The sequence below is a fragment of the Struthio camelus genome, chromosome 2 (assembly GCF_040807025.1).
Source record: "Struthio camelus isolate bStrCam1 chromosome 2, bStrCam1.hap1, whole genome shotgun sequence".
Classification (NCBI taxonomy): domain Eukaryota; kingdom Metazoa; phylum Chordata; class Aves; order Struthioniformes; family Struthionidae; genus Struthio; species Struthio camelus.
Genome location: NC_090943.1, coordinates 119,892,208 through 119,911,535, shown reverse-complemented (window position 1 = coordinate 119,911,535; position 19,328 = coordinate 119,892,208). Strand labels below are relative to the sequence as shown.

The 19,328-nt window shown below is 42.6% G+C and overlaps 1 protein-coding gene across 1 annotated transcript; it reads right to left on the bottom strand.

Moving 5' to 3' along the window:
• Positions 1-65: 65 nt before the first annotated feature.
• ENOSF1 (enolase superfamily member 1) lies at positions 66-17,776 on the bottom strand. The gene is given in 13 exon segments (XM_068933752.1): positions 66-298; positions 781-894; positions 2,945-3,011; positions 3,358-3,461; positions 3,463-3,479; positions 7,561-7,695; positions 8,795-8,879; positions 9,319-9,353; positions 10,439-10,521; positions 10,955-10,998; positions 11,192-11,259; positions 11,788-11,814; positions 17,582-17,776. Coding segments are annotated over 13 exon segments (1,074 nt in total). The 3' UTR covers positions 66-198.
• Positions 17,777-19,328: the final 1,552 nt, after the last annotated feature.

The following is a 19,328-nucleotide window of genomic DNA, read 5'->3' as shown; positions in this document are numbered from 1 at the left end:
CCATTTCTCTTAAACTAAACTGATCATAACTTTCAGAAACATATTTTACACCAAAATTATTTGCAAATCCCTTCATTATACAGAAGCACTTATCTTCAGATTAATTTTTTTGTAGCACCACTTCATGTGATTCTGTGTGCTCCAAAAGTGAGTTTGAGGAATTTACCTTTCAGTTAAGATCTTATGGGGGTTAACTATTCAATGCTGCTGTGCCTTTTGGCTTGACAGGTGCTTCTGCCAACCTTCTCCTTCTGGAAACTGATAGTTTCTTGCAGAGTTTTCTTTCATTTCTTTCATCCTTTACAGATCAGAATATTGTTTACTCATTGGGGAGGAAGTGAAGATATATTTTGCAACTGAGTAACAATTTTCTTATACTGCTCAAGAGTGGACTATGAATTTACATCGTCCTTTGAGCCTATGTAAAAGGCCAGTGGGAGTCGTCTTCCCAGTCCTACCCTATCCCTGTTTTCTGGTTAGAGTTGCAGAGGATAACAGATGTTGAAGGCACGCTCTTAATACATTTATGTTTGCTAGATAAGTCAGCAATGCAAACTATTAGACAGACCTGGAGACGTTCCCAGGGCTGAATTCTGACTAGCGTTACGCTCCTTTCAGAAACACTTTTCAGGTGTAATTAACAAACCTACTTTTTTGTTCCATGTAGTAATGCATCCACCATCCCTTTTTTCAGTCCAAGTGTACTGAATACCATGTGAAACATCTGCTATTTTATGTTTTAAGTCTTAAAAAATCTTTCACTGTTTGTGATGGAGGTACTTTCCTTTGTGTATACACTTAAGAGAGCATACCAGAGATAGCATGTAGGAAGCATTTTTGATTACAGTAGGATATTTGAAGTGTTTATGAAGTTGATCTACAAATTCACACATCCTGGAAGAAAAAAAATAGAGCTCAAGTATATCACAGCTGAAGGGTGCTCTTCACGCACCAGTCTAGTCCCTGCTACTACAGGCCGGAGTTTCCTATACCTCCTCACGTAGAGCAGTCAACCTTTACTGTAGAACTAATATCTTTCTGCCCTTGGATACTACTGAAAATGCGCTCAGGAAATTAATTCGAGAAGACAAATTTTATTCTAAATTCTAACCAGCAGGACTTTTAAAGCTTGAGTTATTGTTCCAACTTTTAGTCCAGTACAAGAAAATTGCAGAAAGAGGCTATCATTACCTTCTGTAAGTACATCAAAAGTAAATAAGCTACTGCTTATTAGGTAGGTTCTCCTCAGTACCTACTCAGTTCATCTTCCATTAGCAGAAATGATACTTTGTGCTGTTTCAGCTGAGCTCATACCAGAACCTTGCTTGATGCATGGAAGATCAAACCTATCTTTTCTTCAGGCTGCATTAAATGGATGCTGAAGAGCCAACCTGTAATTAAGTAACAAACTCATGTCTTGTCTTCTCTTCAATACTGAGCTCTCAAACGTAGTAAATATTCTTGTTACTAACCTGAAAGCCAGTTCATATGTTCCTTACAGTAAATTTTATTCCATCTCTAGTAGTCTTATCTTTTAAGGTCATCTAGTTCTGATATTCCAGGTGCCGTCTATATTAATGGTATCATCCGGCTTTAGGTTGGCAGCAACCTTACTGTCATGCGTGCATTGCTGTAAGTTAAAGATTCTTGTGCGTATTTACAGACCTCTAAGATACAAGAAAACAGATTAGGTTGCAAATTCACCTAACCGTTGTGCCTGCACTTAGCAAGTTAAGTTCCTTTTACTGGAAACCACTTTATGTAACACTTCAGATAAGCTGGAATCTGCAGGGCGTTTTAGCAAGTGTAGCTAGAGAGGACAGGAAGCAAAGTGTTGGTCTCAAGGTTTGACTAATGGGAGTTAGCAGTCTCAAGTAAATTAACCAGCACAGAAATACCCAACAAAGAGAATTTAGAAGGGGAATCATTTGCTTTTTTAAATAAGTTAAGAAGGAGTTAGTCCAGTCATAAGGAAAATTTTAAAAATACTTTTTAAGTATTACCCTTATGCAATGTGACAAATGATCCGCTCTCCATTACTGTATACACAGCATACTTAATCATGGTAAGCACTAGACCAATATATGCTGCCTTTCAGTATATGAATTAACTAAAACATTGTTCCTTTGTGTCAGCACAATTTACTACTGGCAGCAGTGGTAAAAATGAAGCTTGTACCTTAAGCAACAAAGTCCAAGACAGTTTATGCTGCTTGAGAGATCAGAGAGATTTAAAAGAGTAAAAATGGTTTATTATACAGCAGACGTTAATGTGAGCAAAGGTGTAAGACCACGTATGTAAAATTTATAGGTATGAGATTTACATGTTTTCAGGCAAAGAAATCTGAATATATAGACCTAAAGAGGAGGTATTTAAGGATTTTTCATATGCAGAATGTGAAAAGATTGTTCACTGTTGGCAAAGATGACTAACAGGACTGCAGGTTGACTATATGCGGAGCAGGACTGAAGACAAAGCATGTTAGGGACATTGTTAGATCCTTATGGGTGTAAGGAACCCATAAGCCAACTGAAAGAAAGGAGCGTTCTTGGGATTACTTCCTGATGAGTAAGTTGTCCCAGCATTTTCCTATCCCTCACGCTGCCAATCTGGTGGCTTGAGGAGCTCTACCAGTAGCATTCAAGTCTCAGTTCCTTACTAGCTCTGCATATCCATAGCATTTTTGAGTCCTTGCCATTTGCTGTGCTGACTGCTAGGCTTATTCTGCCTCACAATTTGGCCTTGCAGAGTTTACCCTCATCTGTCATTTCCCTTCCAAATGCATGCTTCTATCACTTCTTTCCCTACTTCCTAGAGGAAATTCAATCAGCTCACAAAGATAAATTTCTTACCGCTTTGCTCAGATACTAATTCTCTCCATGTTCTACCTTCTTAGACACTTTTATAACCCCCATCATTATTTTTATTTGTTACTGTATGTTGCAAAATTGGCCTTATTCCTTGGGCTAATTCACAGAGGCCGATTCCCCCAGCATGAGGGCAAACAGGAACTGAAAACAAAAAGGAACAATGCCTGTACTTAAGTTAAGAACATGGGGGAAATGACTGAATGATTAAGATCAATGATGTCTCCATTCTTTCATGTTATTTTAACAATGCTCCTGACAAACAGTCACAGCAACTGTTCCCAGCCAAGACAGAGAAAGACAGTGCCCAGTATGGAGCGATCAAGGGTGTTCTGGTGCTGCTCTATAGCACAACATGAAACAAAGGAAATTACAGCAGTGCATGCAAACTTATGCCCAGAAATTAAAAGCATGAAGAAGCTAATCAGGCTAGTGGGGGGGAGTGGGGAGAAAGACTTTCTCATTCCTGCAGCATTTTGCAGAGCCTTGCTCTGGAACTTTTTGGCCATCAGCAACACAGATGAGTTCTCATTCATGCTTCCTGGTCTGCAGCTGTCAATTTGGAGATAAGTCAGGGCCTTAGCTTGTAGGAGCTATCACTCTATTTTGGCACTGTAAGGAAAAATAAAAAGTTAAGACCTGAAGTCTCTAGAATTAACATACTACAAGAGCTGCTGGCAACTAACATCAAAACATTTGTACAGTGTCCCTCCTGTGTTTCTCGATAAATCCAAATTATTTTAATTACTCTATTTATATGAAATATCGCATGAGAATTTGCAGGAAGAGAAGTTCAAGGATGCTGCCAATATTAAAAGAATTAGCCTACACTTGTAAAGTTAAATTACTAAGAGGACTACATCTGATCTAAGTGTGGATGAGTGGAGGCACACTGAGAAAATCACTGTGGGCCTAACAGCCCCGTCTGTTTGGAGTGGGTTTAGAAATTACTGCCCCTTTACTGGATGTTGACCACATCCAGTGAAAAAGTGAAAGTGAAGGGAAAATACCGAGGGAAAATGGTTCTTCCAGTCTAGGTACAAAGTTAGTGGGCTCAACCTGAGCAAATATGGCTCATTTTTATAGTAGAACTGTTATGTAAAGCTGATGCGGCAGCTCTGTCTGGGAGCAGAGACTTCCTACAGCACTCAAAATTTCAGAGCGTTTTGCCTCACAATCTTTTTAGGGTTGAGGCTTCTTTAGGAGCCAACTCAACCCCTTCTAGTTACCTAACCAACTGCAGCAGCCTCCATGTCTGCAGAGAGGGACCTGGAGACCAATACAGCCAGCTGAGGGATGGCCTTGTAGTCAAGACGCTTGGATAAGTGTCAGGATTGCATTTCTAGCTGTGCTGCAGATTGTCTGCTTGATCTTAACTATGTTGTTCTGTTAGTTCAGGCCTCACATCAATTTCCCATGTCTGAAGTAAGGATAACACCACTCACCTTATTCACAGGGAAGTTCTGCAGATAAATGCATTAAATGTCTATCTGGTTCCTAGAGGTCATGGTGAAAAGAAGAAAAAGGTTTTACAAAACATGAAGTAAAGCCTGCATTCAGGAGTTGGCCTTTATGAAGCAGGGCTATTGTAATGGGTAGATTCAAACCTATCCTAATAGGTGTTCATTATACAACACCCCTCATTCCCAGATTGAGCGTACTATCTACTGGCAGACAACAGCTGAAAGCAAGAAGCGCGATGAAATACGTAGATAGCAGGGCTTGGCGTGAGAAACTGGCAGCAGAGAAACTATGCTAATGCAGTATTTCTCTCCAGTTGCTCCAGAGAACTGAGAGTTTGTTAATTCACTTTGCTTGGCTCTGTAGATATAGTGTCAAGACTTGGCAGGGAGAGGGGTGCAATAAAAAACAACTTACTTTAGCTTGTAGACTGGTATTCTAAAAGGTACCATTCTGTCTCTTGACACTCCGCTGTTGATGATGTATCCAGGAAGTAGTTTTGGAAATAGGTCTTTGGACTCATTAAAAGTATTTAAGGGAAAAGTATTTAAATACAGCTGATGGCAGTGACTTGCTACTAATGCTAGTAAGGAGTTTTGTTGGCAAAAAGGAAAAGTTACTTAAAACCTTATAAAATAGCTGTATATGCAACGTGCAAAAATGGAGCAGAACAGCTTCCTTCTGAGGAAATCCTGCAAGGGCCCTGCATGCACTAGTAGCTCTCCTCCAGGCCCACCTGGGTCACACGGTCCCCCATGGGCCTTCGGTCTCTGCCCGAGCTATGCCATAGGTGCAACCTGGCGTTGCAGTCATGCCTATGCCTGGCCATGGGCCTGTGGATGGCTTCTTGGCCTGACGTTGGCTGGCCTGATTACCCCAGAGCTGCCTGCTAATCACTGGTCTGTGCTTGATTGACCCCAGTTACCATCACTGGGCCTCATCCTGACCTTGACTCGCTGGCAGCTGCTCCCACCTTAACCTCGGACCTCTCTCTCCACCACAGAGGTGGTGGAGCCCTGCTCAGTGCCCTGTTCTGCTCTGGCTCTGGGTCCCCCACAGCAAGTAAACCTCTCCACGGCAAGTCCAGTCTGAGCACAGCTCTGTAAGATGTGAGAACGCACCTCACTGGAGGGCAAGCTGCTCTCGGGACCCCTGGGACACTAACAGGCCTTTCTGGCTGTGACCAGCCCACCCTGGCTGGGCCGGGAGCCCCACTTCAGCTCGGCCCAGGGCCTCTGGTCCCAGCTGGAGCTACGTCCCAGGCATGCCTGTCTCTAGTTGTGCTGCGGCTATGCCTGGCCATGGCCTTCCCTGCATTGATCCAGACCCTGACCAGTGCCCTAAGGCGGCACGCCCATGCCTGAGGGGTGGGCAGGCACGGCAGGTCAGGAGCCCGTGCGAGGCCACAGAGCCTGTCTCTCAAAGCTCTCCATGCTGCTAGGCCTTCCCTGAGCAAAGCCGGGCAGAGAAGCCAAATGGGGGGATGTGGCAGTTGGAAGAAAAATCTCAACTGCTGCAACTGTGTTGAGCAGTGAGCATGAGTCGAACCTACATATTGCGCTGGCCAGGTTAGATTTCTTGGGGGTCTTCAAGAGACTTAAGTCTGCCCAGGCAGCACCAGCTGAAGATGGAGTCTGTAGTTTCTCCAGAAGCGCTGGATATTGAGGACGCTGTAGGACTGAGCCCCTAATAATAATTGAACTGAGGCCTAAACAGAAGGAGCCTGAAGTAGCTTCCTATTTCCAGTGTTTGAGTTATATATTTGTGAATATTTCTCAGAGAAATACTGTACAGAAGCCTGTCAGAAACAGGACTGCCGCTTGCTAACAGAAAGATCTTCAGAGATCGTAATCTCTACAGCTGTGTTTGTTAGTGTAGCGCAAATAGGGTTGGTATAGAAATAGGACCCAGGAACCTCTTTATTCTAAAAACACTCCTTCAAGTAGTTGCAGGGGGGTTAATATCTATGCATGCAAGGCAGTACTGAGCAAAACGCTCGTATCGACTCCAGGGCCACAGAGTGAGTAGGGAGCTGTGCTAATTACCCTAGGGCTAAAGGGGATATCGTGCTTCAGGAACCCTGCAGCTCTGTACAGACCATATTGTCCCGACCACCTTGTTCTGCACAGACCTTCCAGATGACTCTTAAGTTATTTCATGTAGCCGCAGTGTGCTCCACCGAGCAGCATGGACTTACTCTCTATGTCTTGCTTCTGTAGCTGCTACACGGGCAATCCTGACCACAGATGCATTTGGTTCATATTGCTCTCTGCTCGGAGAATACAAAATGTTAGCAGTTACTCTCCTAATAAAAATAATTTTAAAAACAGCAGTTATTTCCAGGTGGTTCACAGAAATTGTGTGTGGGAAGAAAAGAATCAGGGAGAGAAGGTGAAGGCAGGCACCCTTGCTAGGGAGCAGCTGAAACAGATATCAAGTAATTTTCATTTATAGTATTTAACTCCCTAGTGGGAAATGCAGGATAGTTTTGGCACAGGCTCCCAAAGGTTATGAAGTAGTCATATTAAATAAACAGTAATTAGGAAAAAGCCAAAAACACTTCAACACATACTCATATGTTCTCCTGTTGCCTCACCAATTCCTACCTGCAGTGCTAAGGCCTGGAAGGAAATAGCAAACATTCAAGACTCACTTCTGATTTTTGATTGCCAATAGAGTTAGTAACATAAAGGATGGAATAACAGTTGATTCAGCATAACGTTTGTTACTCATTCTATAGAAAATGTTACACATGCTATAAAAATTTTTATTGATATTTTTCTGCTTTTTCTGCTACATAAACATGTAAAGAATTACAAGGTGTGCGGAGCAGCAAAGAAATGCAGATATTGTACATGTGGGGCTTTAACAGTGCTGCTAAGTACATCATGTTGTGCATGCAATCTCTGCACCAATATACTTCCAACTTCACTGAAATATTAAAGCATGCATTTTAGAACAAGTCCCTGCACATTTTAAACTAAATATTGGCAGCCTTCTTCGGGCAGGCATGACAGTCCTTTTACATATTTTTTAGGAATAAACTATCCCTTGCAACTTAGGGAATGTGTGTCAAGGTTCTGTAACAAATGTATTTAATGAGAGTCTGAGTAACTAGTTCAACTGAACTCTGAGTATGTCAAGGAGCAGTATAGACAATATATTACAGTTTTCTAGACTGGAGTTACTGCATCATTATTGACATTAAAAAAAAAAAAACAAGCCCTCCAACCTTTGCAATGGTTGTCTTTCCCAAAATATCATCTGGAGGAGTTGGCTCCTCAATCCATAAGGGTTTAAATTCAGCTAGTTCAGTGACCAACTCTACCGCTTCCTTTATTTCCCATCGTTGGTTTGCATCCACCATCTGGGAGTAAGGAAAATGAAGATCAAATGCACCTCATTCTATTGACTTTTTCTGTCAGACTCAAATAAAAGGAGCTGAAAAATTGACATGAACTGATGAAAATCCAGGAAATTGAAAGGAAATTGCACACATTCTGTCTGAATCGTATGCTTTTGGCCATGCTTATGCTAGAAGCTTGCAATAGCTATAGCAATACCCAAGCTAGGTTTCAGCAAGATAGATAGGAGCTGTAGCAAGGGCAGAAGGGTCTTCCGAGGGAATCAAAAGATCTTATCGACATATGCTGGAGTAAAACGCCCTAAACATGGACATGGCTGTCTGAAATTTTCAGCAGAAAATCTTTTTGACAGAAAATATAGTAATTTAAGTAAGACATGTTTCACAAGCAGCAGTTCACTCCAACAGAAGGACAATTCCCATCTCTTCCCAACCCTTCAAAAACGGAACATCTGAAAATTATTAATTTTGATCTGGAAATGACACCATGGTTCCTTTTCCGGTTCTTAGGTCCCTTCCGTCCTGTGTTCGCAGAGTTCCTGATTAGGCATTTCACGATGTATGGCACCCATGAAAGTCCCAGAGCAGAGGGCCAACTGTGATGCGTAGTGGAAAACATGGGGCAAAGAATCCACCGTATATCAGTTAATGAAGTCCAGCAGTCATCCCCAAATCTAAATGTATTACTTGCATCTAATTATTTCTTTTCATTCACATGACTTTAGTTTGAAATTTTTGTTTTCCAGTTTACCTTTGGCCAAACACAGAACAAAAATATCGACAAGCTTTCCTCTGGAAGCCTTCCTGGATATAAAAGACACTCTAAATCTTGTAGAAGGCAATGCTGCAAGAGGGGTTCCCCTCCAGACTTGAATGGAAATTCTGGCTCATGAAATAGAGGATGAAATTCTTAGTCATAGGTATACTTGGTCATATATATTGCTCTTTGCTGGTGTACATCAACATTTGTTGGCATCATTATTCAGGATTTCAGGAAGGAAAAGAACTCTTTGTCGATAAATTTACGTAATGGGGGATCTTTCATCTCAGAGTTTTAAATATACAGTGACTTGATATAGTAGCAGAAAGTGATATTCATCACTATTTTGTCAGGGCCAATCATTTTTCGTATAAATTTGCATCTATGAATATCATCCTGTAGATCTGCACCTACCTTTACTTTGAACCTAGATGCACATTTGGAACAAGATATAGATCACTTCTGAATGATTAATGCATCAGTAGATAGGAATACATAAACTAGATTTTACAATTTCAGCATCACTGTCTTATAGCAAGAATATGTTTTATTACTTCTCTTCCCTTACAAGCAGGCTTCATCCTACTCTGAAAATCAAACAGCAAATGTTTTTTTCGTAAATCAATGGAAACATGGTTATTTTCATCTGGCATCAGCCCTCCATCAGCTTTGCCATACCGTTACTCTTTTCCTGCAATGCAGTATTATGCCACAGTAGAAGGAAGGAACGTGACCAAGAGTTATACAGAAGTAAAGACATGACTGCCCGTATCATAGACATGAAAGAGTTAGCCAAGAACTAGTCTATCTCTTCATCAAAGCATAAAACGCAGAAGAGTAACATTCAAGACAAGTATTTACTGTACCTTGTCTAGTCCTCTTTCAAAGCCTCTGGGCTTAACTGCAAGTAAAGTTACATCTACAATAAATCTCCAAATAACTCTACTGCAATGCATCTACATAATATTAATATACACATTTTCAAAATCAGAATAAACTTTCAGTTTCTTCCTAGGAGGTAGCAGAAACTCAAGGAAAACACGATCAGACATATGAATAACATCCAGCTGAAAAACGGGACTGAAACTGCTCAACCTGGCTAAACTGTAACATATGATAACTTTTGCTAATCCAACTATGAACATCCCATGACTCAGCAATGCTATTTCTAGATTCGCCAAGGGATACATTTCCTGGAAGATAAACCCCAGTTGCATTAGCTAAATCTGACACCCCTAAACTGTCAAAAGCTTTCACAGTTTTTCACAAAAAAAACCCAAGTCCATTGCACAGGCAATTGTCTCTGGCAGGAACGATGCTGCCAGAAACGAAGGAAACTGAGGGCACGTCTCGTGCCATTGACAGTTGCGAAATATCCCTCAAAGCTGAGGCAACCATGTATTCCAGAAGAAACCAACAACTGTCAAACTTCTGAGATTCATGTTACCTGCAAAGAAGACATCCTCATTCCTCAGAGATGGAGTTACTGCAGGTTACAGGCATTGGGCTTCTGAACATAGCCATTGAGGCACAGATGTAATGTGTTTTCATTGATGCTCTTGAGGATCACGCTTTTGCTCATTTCATATCACTTTGCTGAGTATTGCTATGTGCATAAGCTCCTTGCTTAAACTGACACAGCTACACCCATGCAAGCTCCTTGCTGGACACAACACAACCCACACACATTACTTCCATGACTGCATTAGTACCTTGTGCTCAATACTCATATACGTTGGGTATACCTACCCTTGATGATAGACAAGACTTTGCCTTAGACAAGGCACTCTGCCTTACTGGCAGAATTATAGCACTGGGTCTGCTTTGAACTCCCAAGATATATCTGCAATGTTACGTTTTTACTCAGTCCAGCAAAACTTTTAAGTGTTTAGAAGCAAGCACTGAGCATTGATCGTTGTCCATTAACTTTTCCCCATTGCACAAATCACTTACAGTCTTGCTATTTGAGAGACCAAACATTCAAACCTGTTTTAACAGTTGTTCTGAGTAGCACAGCCAGGCAGGGGATGGTGTATAAGCAGGATAAAAACGCTTTAACATTTGCTCTTCTGAAACATGAAGATTGTCTCAAGCCAGTTTGCTTTTTAGTCAGCAAAGATTATTTTGTTCAATGGTCTGTCAAAGACTGTTCTTTGTGGAAACTGAAGGAGTGGAGGTGTTCCTTAGCAGCCATAATTTTAATCAAGGAGATCAGTTTTGCTGAATAAACCCCTCTCTCTTCTCCCTAGCTATTTTAAAGAAAGAGAATTGCAACTCAGAAAAATCCTTGGAAGAAAACAGCACAATCTCCTTGCTAGCCAGCCACAGTTATATGGCAAAAAGCAACCAATGTAGCATAAAACAAATGCCCAACTTTGCAATGCTGGAGATGGATGAGAAGATGCTGGCAGACAACATGCTTCATCGCACACAGTCCCTTTCCCATTCTCTAAGACATACAGAGTAATGATTTTAATCAGGTGTAGATTAGTTTAAGCTCACCCCTTTCCTTGTTCCCAAGCAGGCCATTTTGGAGTAGGGGGACAAGCATAAATATGAAATTACAGTGAAGAACAATTTCTCCTCATGCACCAGATTTCATCATTATGGTTGCACCTCCAATCTGTCTTAGTCCCGCAGACTGGTGGTGTATTCCTGAGTTACTGCCAAAACTGATGCGGCCGTTCAAGGATTAGGAAGGAGGAGAATCCAGCTTTGAGGGAAAGAAGATTTACATAAGCTGCTTTTTCTGTTAGCGCGTCAGTAATATATTTGAATTCTATGCAGGATAATAATTGCTTGGGCTCCTGATTCAAGAACAAGCCATAAAATAAAAAGCATGGCATAATGAAACAGTATGATGACAAAAGATTAAGTAATGCTAGCTGCATGAGGCTTGGCTATCAATATTTTCCCCATTTCTCTTAAGTGAGTAGGGAACTGAGACACAGAAAATATTCTAGGCCCTCCCCACCAACAACCTAACCTGAGCCTACCTTGCACTGGCAAAGATGTAAGCATGTGCCTAAGTTTATGGCTATAAGTAGTAGGTAATAAGCCCTTTTCAGCTTTCTTTTAAATTCTATCCAAGCAGGAGCAAAAATTAAATGGGAAAGCGGCATCTCACATTCCAGCCATCTAATCAACGCAGAGGTGCATCCCTGTGCTCACACCTCCTGCTCCCAGAAAAAAAATAGGTTCTTTTAGAGCATCTTAAAATTAAATAGAGTTCCCTCAGAGTTTAGACACAAGCTAAAACCTGTTCACTTTTCATACGGTCAGAAACAAGAGTGACAAATTACCTTTCCTTAGGAAATATAACAAGATTTCCTTACCATGTCAACTAGTATCTTCCACAGAGTCTGGAAAACAAAATGAATTCAATAATTAGAACTAGATGGATGCTATGAAGGAGGTAGCACGCACATGGTTTTTGCTTCTTGATAAAGTGTCAGAATGTGCAAACGTGTTTCCATTTGACACTCAGAATTAATTACTGACCCTGAAGTAATGTGGTTCTCAACTCCAAGCCAGAACATTCAACAATTTCCCATTAAAATAATTAAGACTGGAGTATTCCTCTTACCTTGCTTTCATTATGGATGCAGTATTGGTGGGGTAATTCTTACACTAAAAAGAAAAGAGTGAGCCTCATACTAGCTATCTGAAATGCTGGTCTACCCCCCTTGCTGGAACTTATCACTATACAGTATATCCTTTCTATGTTTAAGATATCTGTGGTGTGAATTTTTTGATGATGCGCTATTTGGGACGGTACTATGCTCTCGGATTTTGGCAAGCTGAAGGTTGCTGGTTACTTTTCCATGGAAGGATACCTGAAGGATCAATCCAAAGGAGCAGAAGTGAGACGGTGGAGGCTGGTGGACCTGAGCTAGTGGGACACAAGCCGGCTCTCACCTGCAAGCTGTGCGGTCAGGATAGTGTGGTGGGATGTCCCGAGGTGCATGGTGTATGAGAGTGCTCAGTGGCAACTCCACTGCTGGCTACAGCTTTTTGCTGCTTCTGTCCAATTAAATCAGAAGGTCTGCAGAGATCAAGCATATCTAACTGTGCCCATCAAGGTATGGACACAGCAACTTCTTCCATGTGTCTGTTGACTGTGCAAATGGAGAGGGCCTCGACAGCATAAACAATTGCAAAGCATAGCAAAATTTACTGCCTCATTACAGCAAAATGTCTCTAACACAACTACTGTGGGCCCTTCCTTCGGCTGATGTTTAGGGAAGCAACCTTTTCTGACAGTCCATGAATTGTATCACTATGGAACCACTCACTCTGCATCCAGATCTGGGTGGCCACTGTCTAGTTGTACGGTCATGTTTCATCTCTTATTTGTCTGTTGCCAAATGCTGATCCATTCCTCCAAAAATTTAATAGGTATAAAAGGCTTTCCAGATGAAGAGTTGCTATTGTTTTACCTCTTGCTTCAGAGGGAAACAAAATAAAACACCCCCCACAACTGTAAGCTCTAGACCAATAGCCCAGAACTATGTTAGAGGCAGAGGCTGTCAGATCACATGTCCTCTTAGGCAGACAGCGTTTCTTTAAATGGGAGACCCTTTATGTACCCTTCAAGCAAGTGCTGCATCTCCCAGAGTGGTTTTGGTATTTCCAGTCGTGTTCAAATTCTCATTCCCTAATAAAGGACTTTGTTTCTGAGAATAATAGAAAGGCAGGTGTAGTCACGCTGTTTTATGTCCCCAAGATTAGGGGCAGAAGCAGAATTCTGTTTTTTCCAGTGCCACATACCACTGTTCATTTCATCATAAATTCCATAGAGCGCCACAGAATACACCACGTGCAGATCAGGAAAGCACCTCCTTACACGGACCCTTGTCTCGCAAGCTGCAGAGGGTCAGAGAAAGAACAGACACAGTAGAAAGTCACGTGCCAACCATCATTTTCTTCAGCAGCATGGAACAAAGAGAACAATCTGCAAGATCTGTAAGAAAGAGAAATGTGGGAGAAATTTGAACAGGAGACAAAATCCAATTCTCTGTGGTCTCCCCTGTTTAGGGACTTTGCTTGTGATCTGAGAAACAAGCGTCTGAACCTCAGTTTCATAAACACCTTTTTGTTTGCTTCCGGGCAAGGCACTTTACTTGCCTGTGTCTCTGTTCTTTGCTGTTCCTCTCTGCACCATGGGGACAACTTCCCATCTCACCTCCCTTGGATGCGATGAATCACATGCAACAGTCACTGAGGTCATTTAGGTAACTCAGGCAGGTTGTATTGAGCACATTCCCCCTCATGAAGACTGAAGGGTGTTCAGCATCTTATATTACCAGGTTTGAAGCTGCAGATAACAGACCAGGTGATACACAGGCTCAGATCCTAGCCTACCTAAGATAATGGTGAATCCTTAAAGAAACTTAAAATAACTGCTTGCCAAATTGCTTAGTGAAATTAAAAAAAAAAAATCAGGTGTTTCTATGAGAAACAATTTCAGAGGTGGATCAAGGGAGGAAAAGGCATGATATCATCAGGTCACAGGTTTTGCAGGTGTTCAACTGATTGTTTTTAACACTGTTTGTTAGTAGTGTCAATGAAATACTAGACTTGAGCGGCAAAAAAGGAATTGCTATGGTCTAGGGCACCTACTAGCTGAACGGGCTCTTAGAAATCCCTTCTAAAACACTGCTGCATACCATATTTTGTATGGGAAAAAAATCATGCAACTCAACTCCTCCTCATAGTATAAATCTGAGAGTAAATTGTAGACCTGTGTGCTAATCACAGGGTGGCAGAGAAGGGACAGGACTGGAGAACCCAGGCTACTAAATTGAAGTTAATGACCACTTTTGCATGCAGATAAGAGGTTGATTCTTCAGTTACCCCATCCAAGAGGCAAGGAGCACAGTCCTTAATGCCTATTCAGAAACCAGAGCTGGTGGATAGGACTAGTAATAAGTGACTGTGCAGAAGAGTTTTGTATAAACAAGACAGATGCTTACATAAACAAAAACAGATCAAGTATTTAGAAAACCCATGTGCTTCCCTCTGATCACAGGTAAAAAAAAAAAAAAGAAGAAGAAGAAGAAGTTCAATAATCTTATGTATTTATTCCTTAGGGCGCTATTGATCTGGGAGACTGGGTCTGATGGTGGGCAGAGGACCAAATTTCCCAGTTCACACTCTGGCCACCCTTGTGGCAAATGATGAACCTGAACTAACTTTCTCTACAGCCAGTGTGCTCTACCCTTATACAGAAAATGTTACAATTACCAAGCAGGACAAGGGAAGATAAATTTGGTATTAGAAAGCAGCAAAGACTACTACAGAGAGACTAGATCTCTTGCTGCTAAGCCTTGCAAGCAGCGTGCTATCTCAGCTGCATCCTGTCGTAACAAATGGCGTTACCTAATAAAAACAGACGTAAAACCTGTGCATAAGGTTAACAGACATAAAAAGCCGTGCAATTAGGGAACACAAATTTTTGTACAATATTCCTTGCACCGTGTTGCCCAAGCGCTCTGATTGTTCCAGCTGAGCGCTTTGGGCCAGCTCCAGAGTGTTCCTTCGTTATGTGCTTGACTCGGATCTTGCAAACTGGTCACCTGTCTGCAAGGCAGGGGAAAGGAGCACTTAATTCCAAGTTTGCTTGGAAGGAAACCCATGTTCAACATATGAATAAACACATAGCAAAAAGCAGGGTCACAGACACACCTCAGGTAAGTGATTTACTGGTGCCTGAGGATAGGGGGAGGTGTGTGCAGGGGAACAGCTTAAACTTCAACTTCTGATGCCAGGCCACCTAGGTTGCTCCGAGACCTGAAACTCCTTTACACATGGCTCTGCACTGAATTTGCTAGATGCAGGAGCAGTATCAGGTGTGAAATCAGAGATTCCTCCTTCAATTTGGGCAAGGTAACAACTTACTAACTTCCATGCCCCAGGATGAACATCAGCCTGTAGCTTTTGAGCCCAGCAGCGGTCTCCACCTCCACGTAGGCTGTGGAGTAGTCGGGGTGCACGTGCTGCGTGGGCTGTTGCAACACCACTGTTAGTGCCAGGCCAGGCTGGTGTGGGCCCTATTACCCTCTTGCCCCCACCGGCGCTTGGGAAGGGTGATGCCAGCGCACTGGGCTCCAGTGTTGGGTGATGTACCCAGCTACCAACAGCATTGCCGTAAGCCACCCCACCAGCCGCAAGCTGTGATACCTCAGGACCCGCTTAGCGGCGGGGACAAGAGCCCTCTGCAGGTCCCTTCCTACCTGAATGATCCTGTGATCTGGTGATGTCTTGGTAAAATCAAATACTCCTTCAATGATGTGATCTTACAGCATGAAGAGTGTGCTGAAGGCATGAGGCTCCTGTGGTGCAAGGCCACTTGCTCACCTTTGTGTCAGCTCAGGCCCCAGGGACTTGCACAGGCATCAGAGAGGCTGCATATGAGCTTCTCGGGGCATTGCAGACATCGCAGACCTCAACTCTGGAGGCAAGGGGCGCTGTGGCCCAGGATCACTGTGACTCTGGAAGTGATGCCAGCAGGACAGCTGAAGTTTGCCATGCATAGGTTATCTAGGTAGTGGGTTAGCTGAGCCCCAGAAGTACCTGAATCAGCCTCATGCAAGGGGCTGGCAGGGTCTCCCAGCTTGAGCTCCATGCTGTCCGCAAATAATGATTATACACTAGCTTTGTGGAGGCACCTGGAGTAGTTGCACTGGGTCCACAGGTTTATTCAGGTAGCCACTGCGGTGGATAGTGTGAAATTACAGCAAGCATGTTTTAGGAAGTGACCTCTGCAACTTCAAGACAAGGAGTCCAAGCTGTCAGCTGTTAAAAACTACCCATCAGAAGCTAATTGTTAGCAGACCAAGCCCTAGCTTCTGTCTCCTGCACTGTTGCTATCTCCAACTTCATTCTGTTCTCCCCTTGCCTTGATTTCCCATCTGAAGATTATCAAACTGACCTCATTTGTGAAGCATTTGAGAATGAGGAGTGCTATACGCTAGGTAAGAATGATCGTTAAGCAAGACGGCAGATGCTTTTGGGGGAAGCCCCAAAAGAGAGTAGTTGCGTAGCTGTAGATTTCTGTCCGTTGCCTGGCAGAAGAGTAAACTGGCTGTCTTGGGGTGGACAAAGGAGGGTTGTGCTATGTTGTTGATTATCTAACAGCATTTTCCCAGACCAGGCTGACCTACCAAAGTGGACATATTTCTCACTACCTTCCTGAATGCCGTTTGTAATCCACAAGCTGCAGAGATGGTCATTCCTTGTTACTCATCTTAATGATCAATTGAACTCAAGGGGCATATCTGTTGCTAAGTACACACACATTCGCTCTTCAAAACCCTTAGTAGCTACCAGAAAAGGCCGAGGCCATTCTGATGACAGTGGCGCCAGAGATTATGTTTAGCTTTTTAGTAATCTACTTATTATAACCTTAAATCCAGTGAAGCTATTGATTGAACTTTGGTTTCATATGAAAAAAAAAAAAAAAACCTCTCCTTACAAGCGGCTGTCCTTTGACAACTGTATCAGGAAGATTAAATGTACAGATTTTGACGCGGTGCTACAGGGAACGCTCGCTCTTATACAACTGTCCAGAATGTCTAATCACTTCCAGGTTGGGCATTTCCCTATGAAGATCGCCAGAAAGCCAGCACAGAATCCCCACAGGCTTTTCAGTAATTTTCCATAAACATCCCCTTTTAAGTAAATCCAAGGCCTTAACAAATGGCACTAAATTAAAATGTAAATACTGAAACTATCTCTATTGTACTTGCAGTCCTTTAATACAAAGGCAAGAGTATAAATTTATGCTATTCGTAAACCAATATGAAAAAGACAGTCATTCCAGAAGTGAAGAGGGTGCCTCAGTGAAAGTGATATGGATCTGACCTTGCCCTATTTAGGGCTTCTCAATTTGGCAGGCACCTCCTGTTAAAACAAAAAAAGAAAAAAAAGAAAAGAAAAAGTGATGGTACATGAAGCTGCTAAATGCTGCTAATCTTTAATTCTGTGAAGTTTCATACACGTTCATGCTATTAATACACAGCCACATGATGGAGAAATAAAAGCCAGTCGATTGTAGTGAATGATAAACACCTTGCCTAGAAGGGCAGAGGAAGGTGGGGTGGGGAGTAAGGGATGTAAGTCCTTTACAAGCCAGTTTCCATTCTTGCCTTTTCTTGGGAGCTCTTCAAAATCAGAATCCCTTTGGATACAATTCACAGGCTCGGCCTCCTTGCCAGGATTGAGCAGGGGCTGCAATGTAGTGCTATCATTCATTTTCTGACCACACACCTTCAGCGACTCCTCCTGGTATATTCTACAGTCTGTGGAGGAGGAGGGAGCCATCCTCACCGTTCTCATGTTGAAATAGTCAAATTATTAGATGTTTTCCTTATTCATGGTATTTTTTTTCATAAGAGTCAGATTCGAATTGAGACTTATTCTTTCCTCTTTTGCAAGAGTAAAAGTGCTTGCTTAGCCAGAAAATATAACTAGCTCTTCCAGACATTAAAGTAGAGGGAAGGGTCATCAGCCACTGAGCTCCCGGAAGACTGCCCCAAATATAAGTAAATGTTGGGTATTGAATGAATAGCAGATGCAGCAGCTGGCACCAGCTGAGGTCCAGGAAAAAAGCCTAATCGTTAGCATGCAAAGGATAGATTTTCAGGATCAAATGTAAGATGCACCCATCCATCCATGTCATAGTATATACTTATCAGTAGCCTCAGCTAGAGACTTAATAACCTAGCAGCAGGACACAAAGAAGAGAGGTCGAACGCTCCTACTGCGAGTAGCTTTTTGATAGAAAAAGGAATGCTTTCACAGCAGTTAACTTCAATGTTGGTACGTGACTGATTCATCAGCAACCTTGTATTCAGGTTTCTCTTTTAAATTTTCAGCCTGTTCCCCAGGCCCTGCTAAGATTAACTAGTTAACTGTCCTTTCTCCTTTAAGAAGAACAAATCAAAAGCAGCAAAAGGGCCAGCATATGTTTCTACTCATTTAAAGTTAGTGACATACACAGAGGAGATGGACAACGTTCTGTAAAAATACATAGTGCTATAAATACTTGGATCCCCCCAACAACAGTGGTTATTACAATTTAACAAAAAATGTAACTTTAAATTAAAAAAAGAATGCTAAAAATGAATAACTAAAGTGCTATATGCCAAAAGCAAGTGTTTGCATGCAGAGCTAACAAGAAAAGTAAGCTCAGAGACTAGGCCCAGTGGAGAACACGGGTCCCACGGGGGATGCCTGAACTCTGGGTGGGTTCCTAGGCGTTCTGTCCGCACGTGGAGAGGAGGGAAACATAATCCCAAATCCTACATCCACATAACGCCACTAGGGGAGAAACACTAAGCTCCTTGCCAGAGTGTCTGCAACACCATCACTCTGGGGCTAAACGGCAGAAGCAAACAACCCTGTCAGCATGGTCTCCAGGAGCCAGTATCTCTCTGGTTGGGCCCTCTGCATCGGTTTTTCAAAGAACTGATCAAGGTTCACTCTTTCAGAGGGCAGAGGAATGCTGCTCTTCTTTCATATTGGGTCTCCCCAGCTAATACACAGGGGCTCAGCTAGGAACTGGTCAGGATGAGCCGAGCAGATACAGAACCACCACAGAGAACGGAAGCATTTCTCTCTAGCCGTGCTTCATTTCCACTGACCCATGCTTGTGCACAAGGGAGCAGATGCTCCTCAGTTCCCTTGCATGCCTGTTTCTACCTCTTTCCCAGAATACGACAAAGAAAACAGATGATCCCTGCCATCTTTGCTTTACACCCCTCAACCTGCTTCTCTCTTTCCTGTGAGTGCTGAAAATAGCATCCCAGCTGCTCACCTCCATCCTTCGCTCTCTGTCTCCTTTTCCCTCCCCTATGCTAAGGGAGGAGCTACG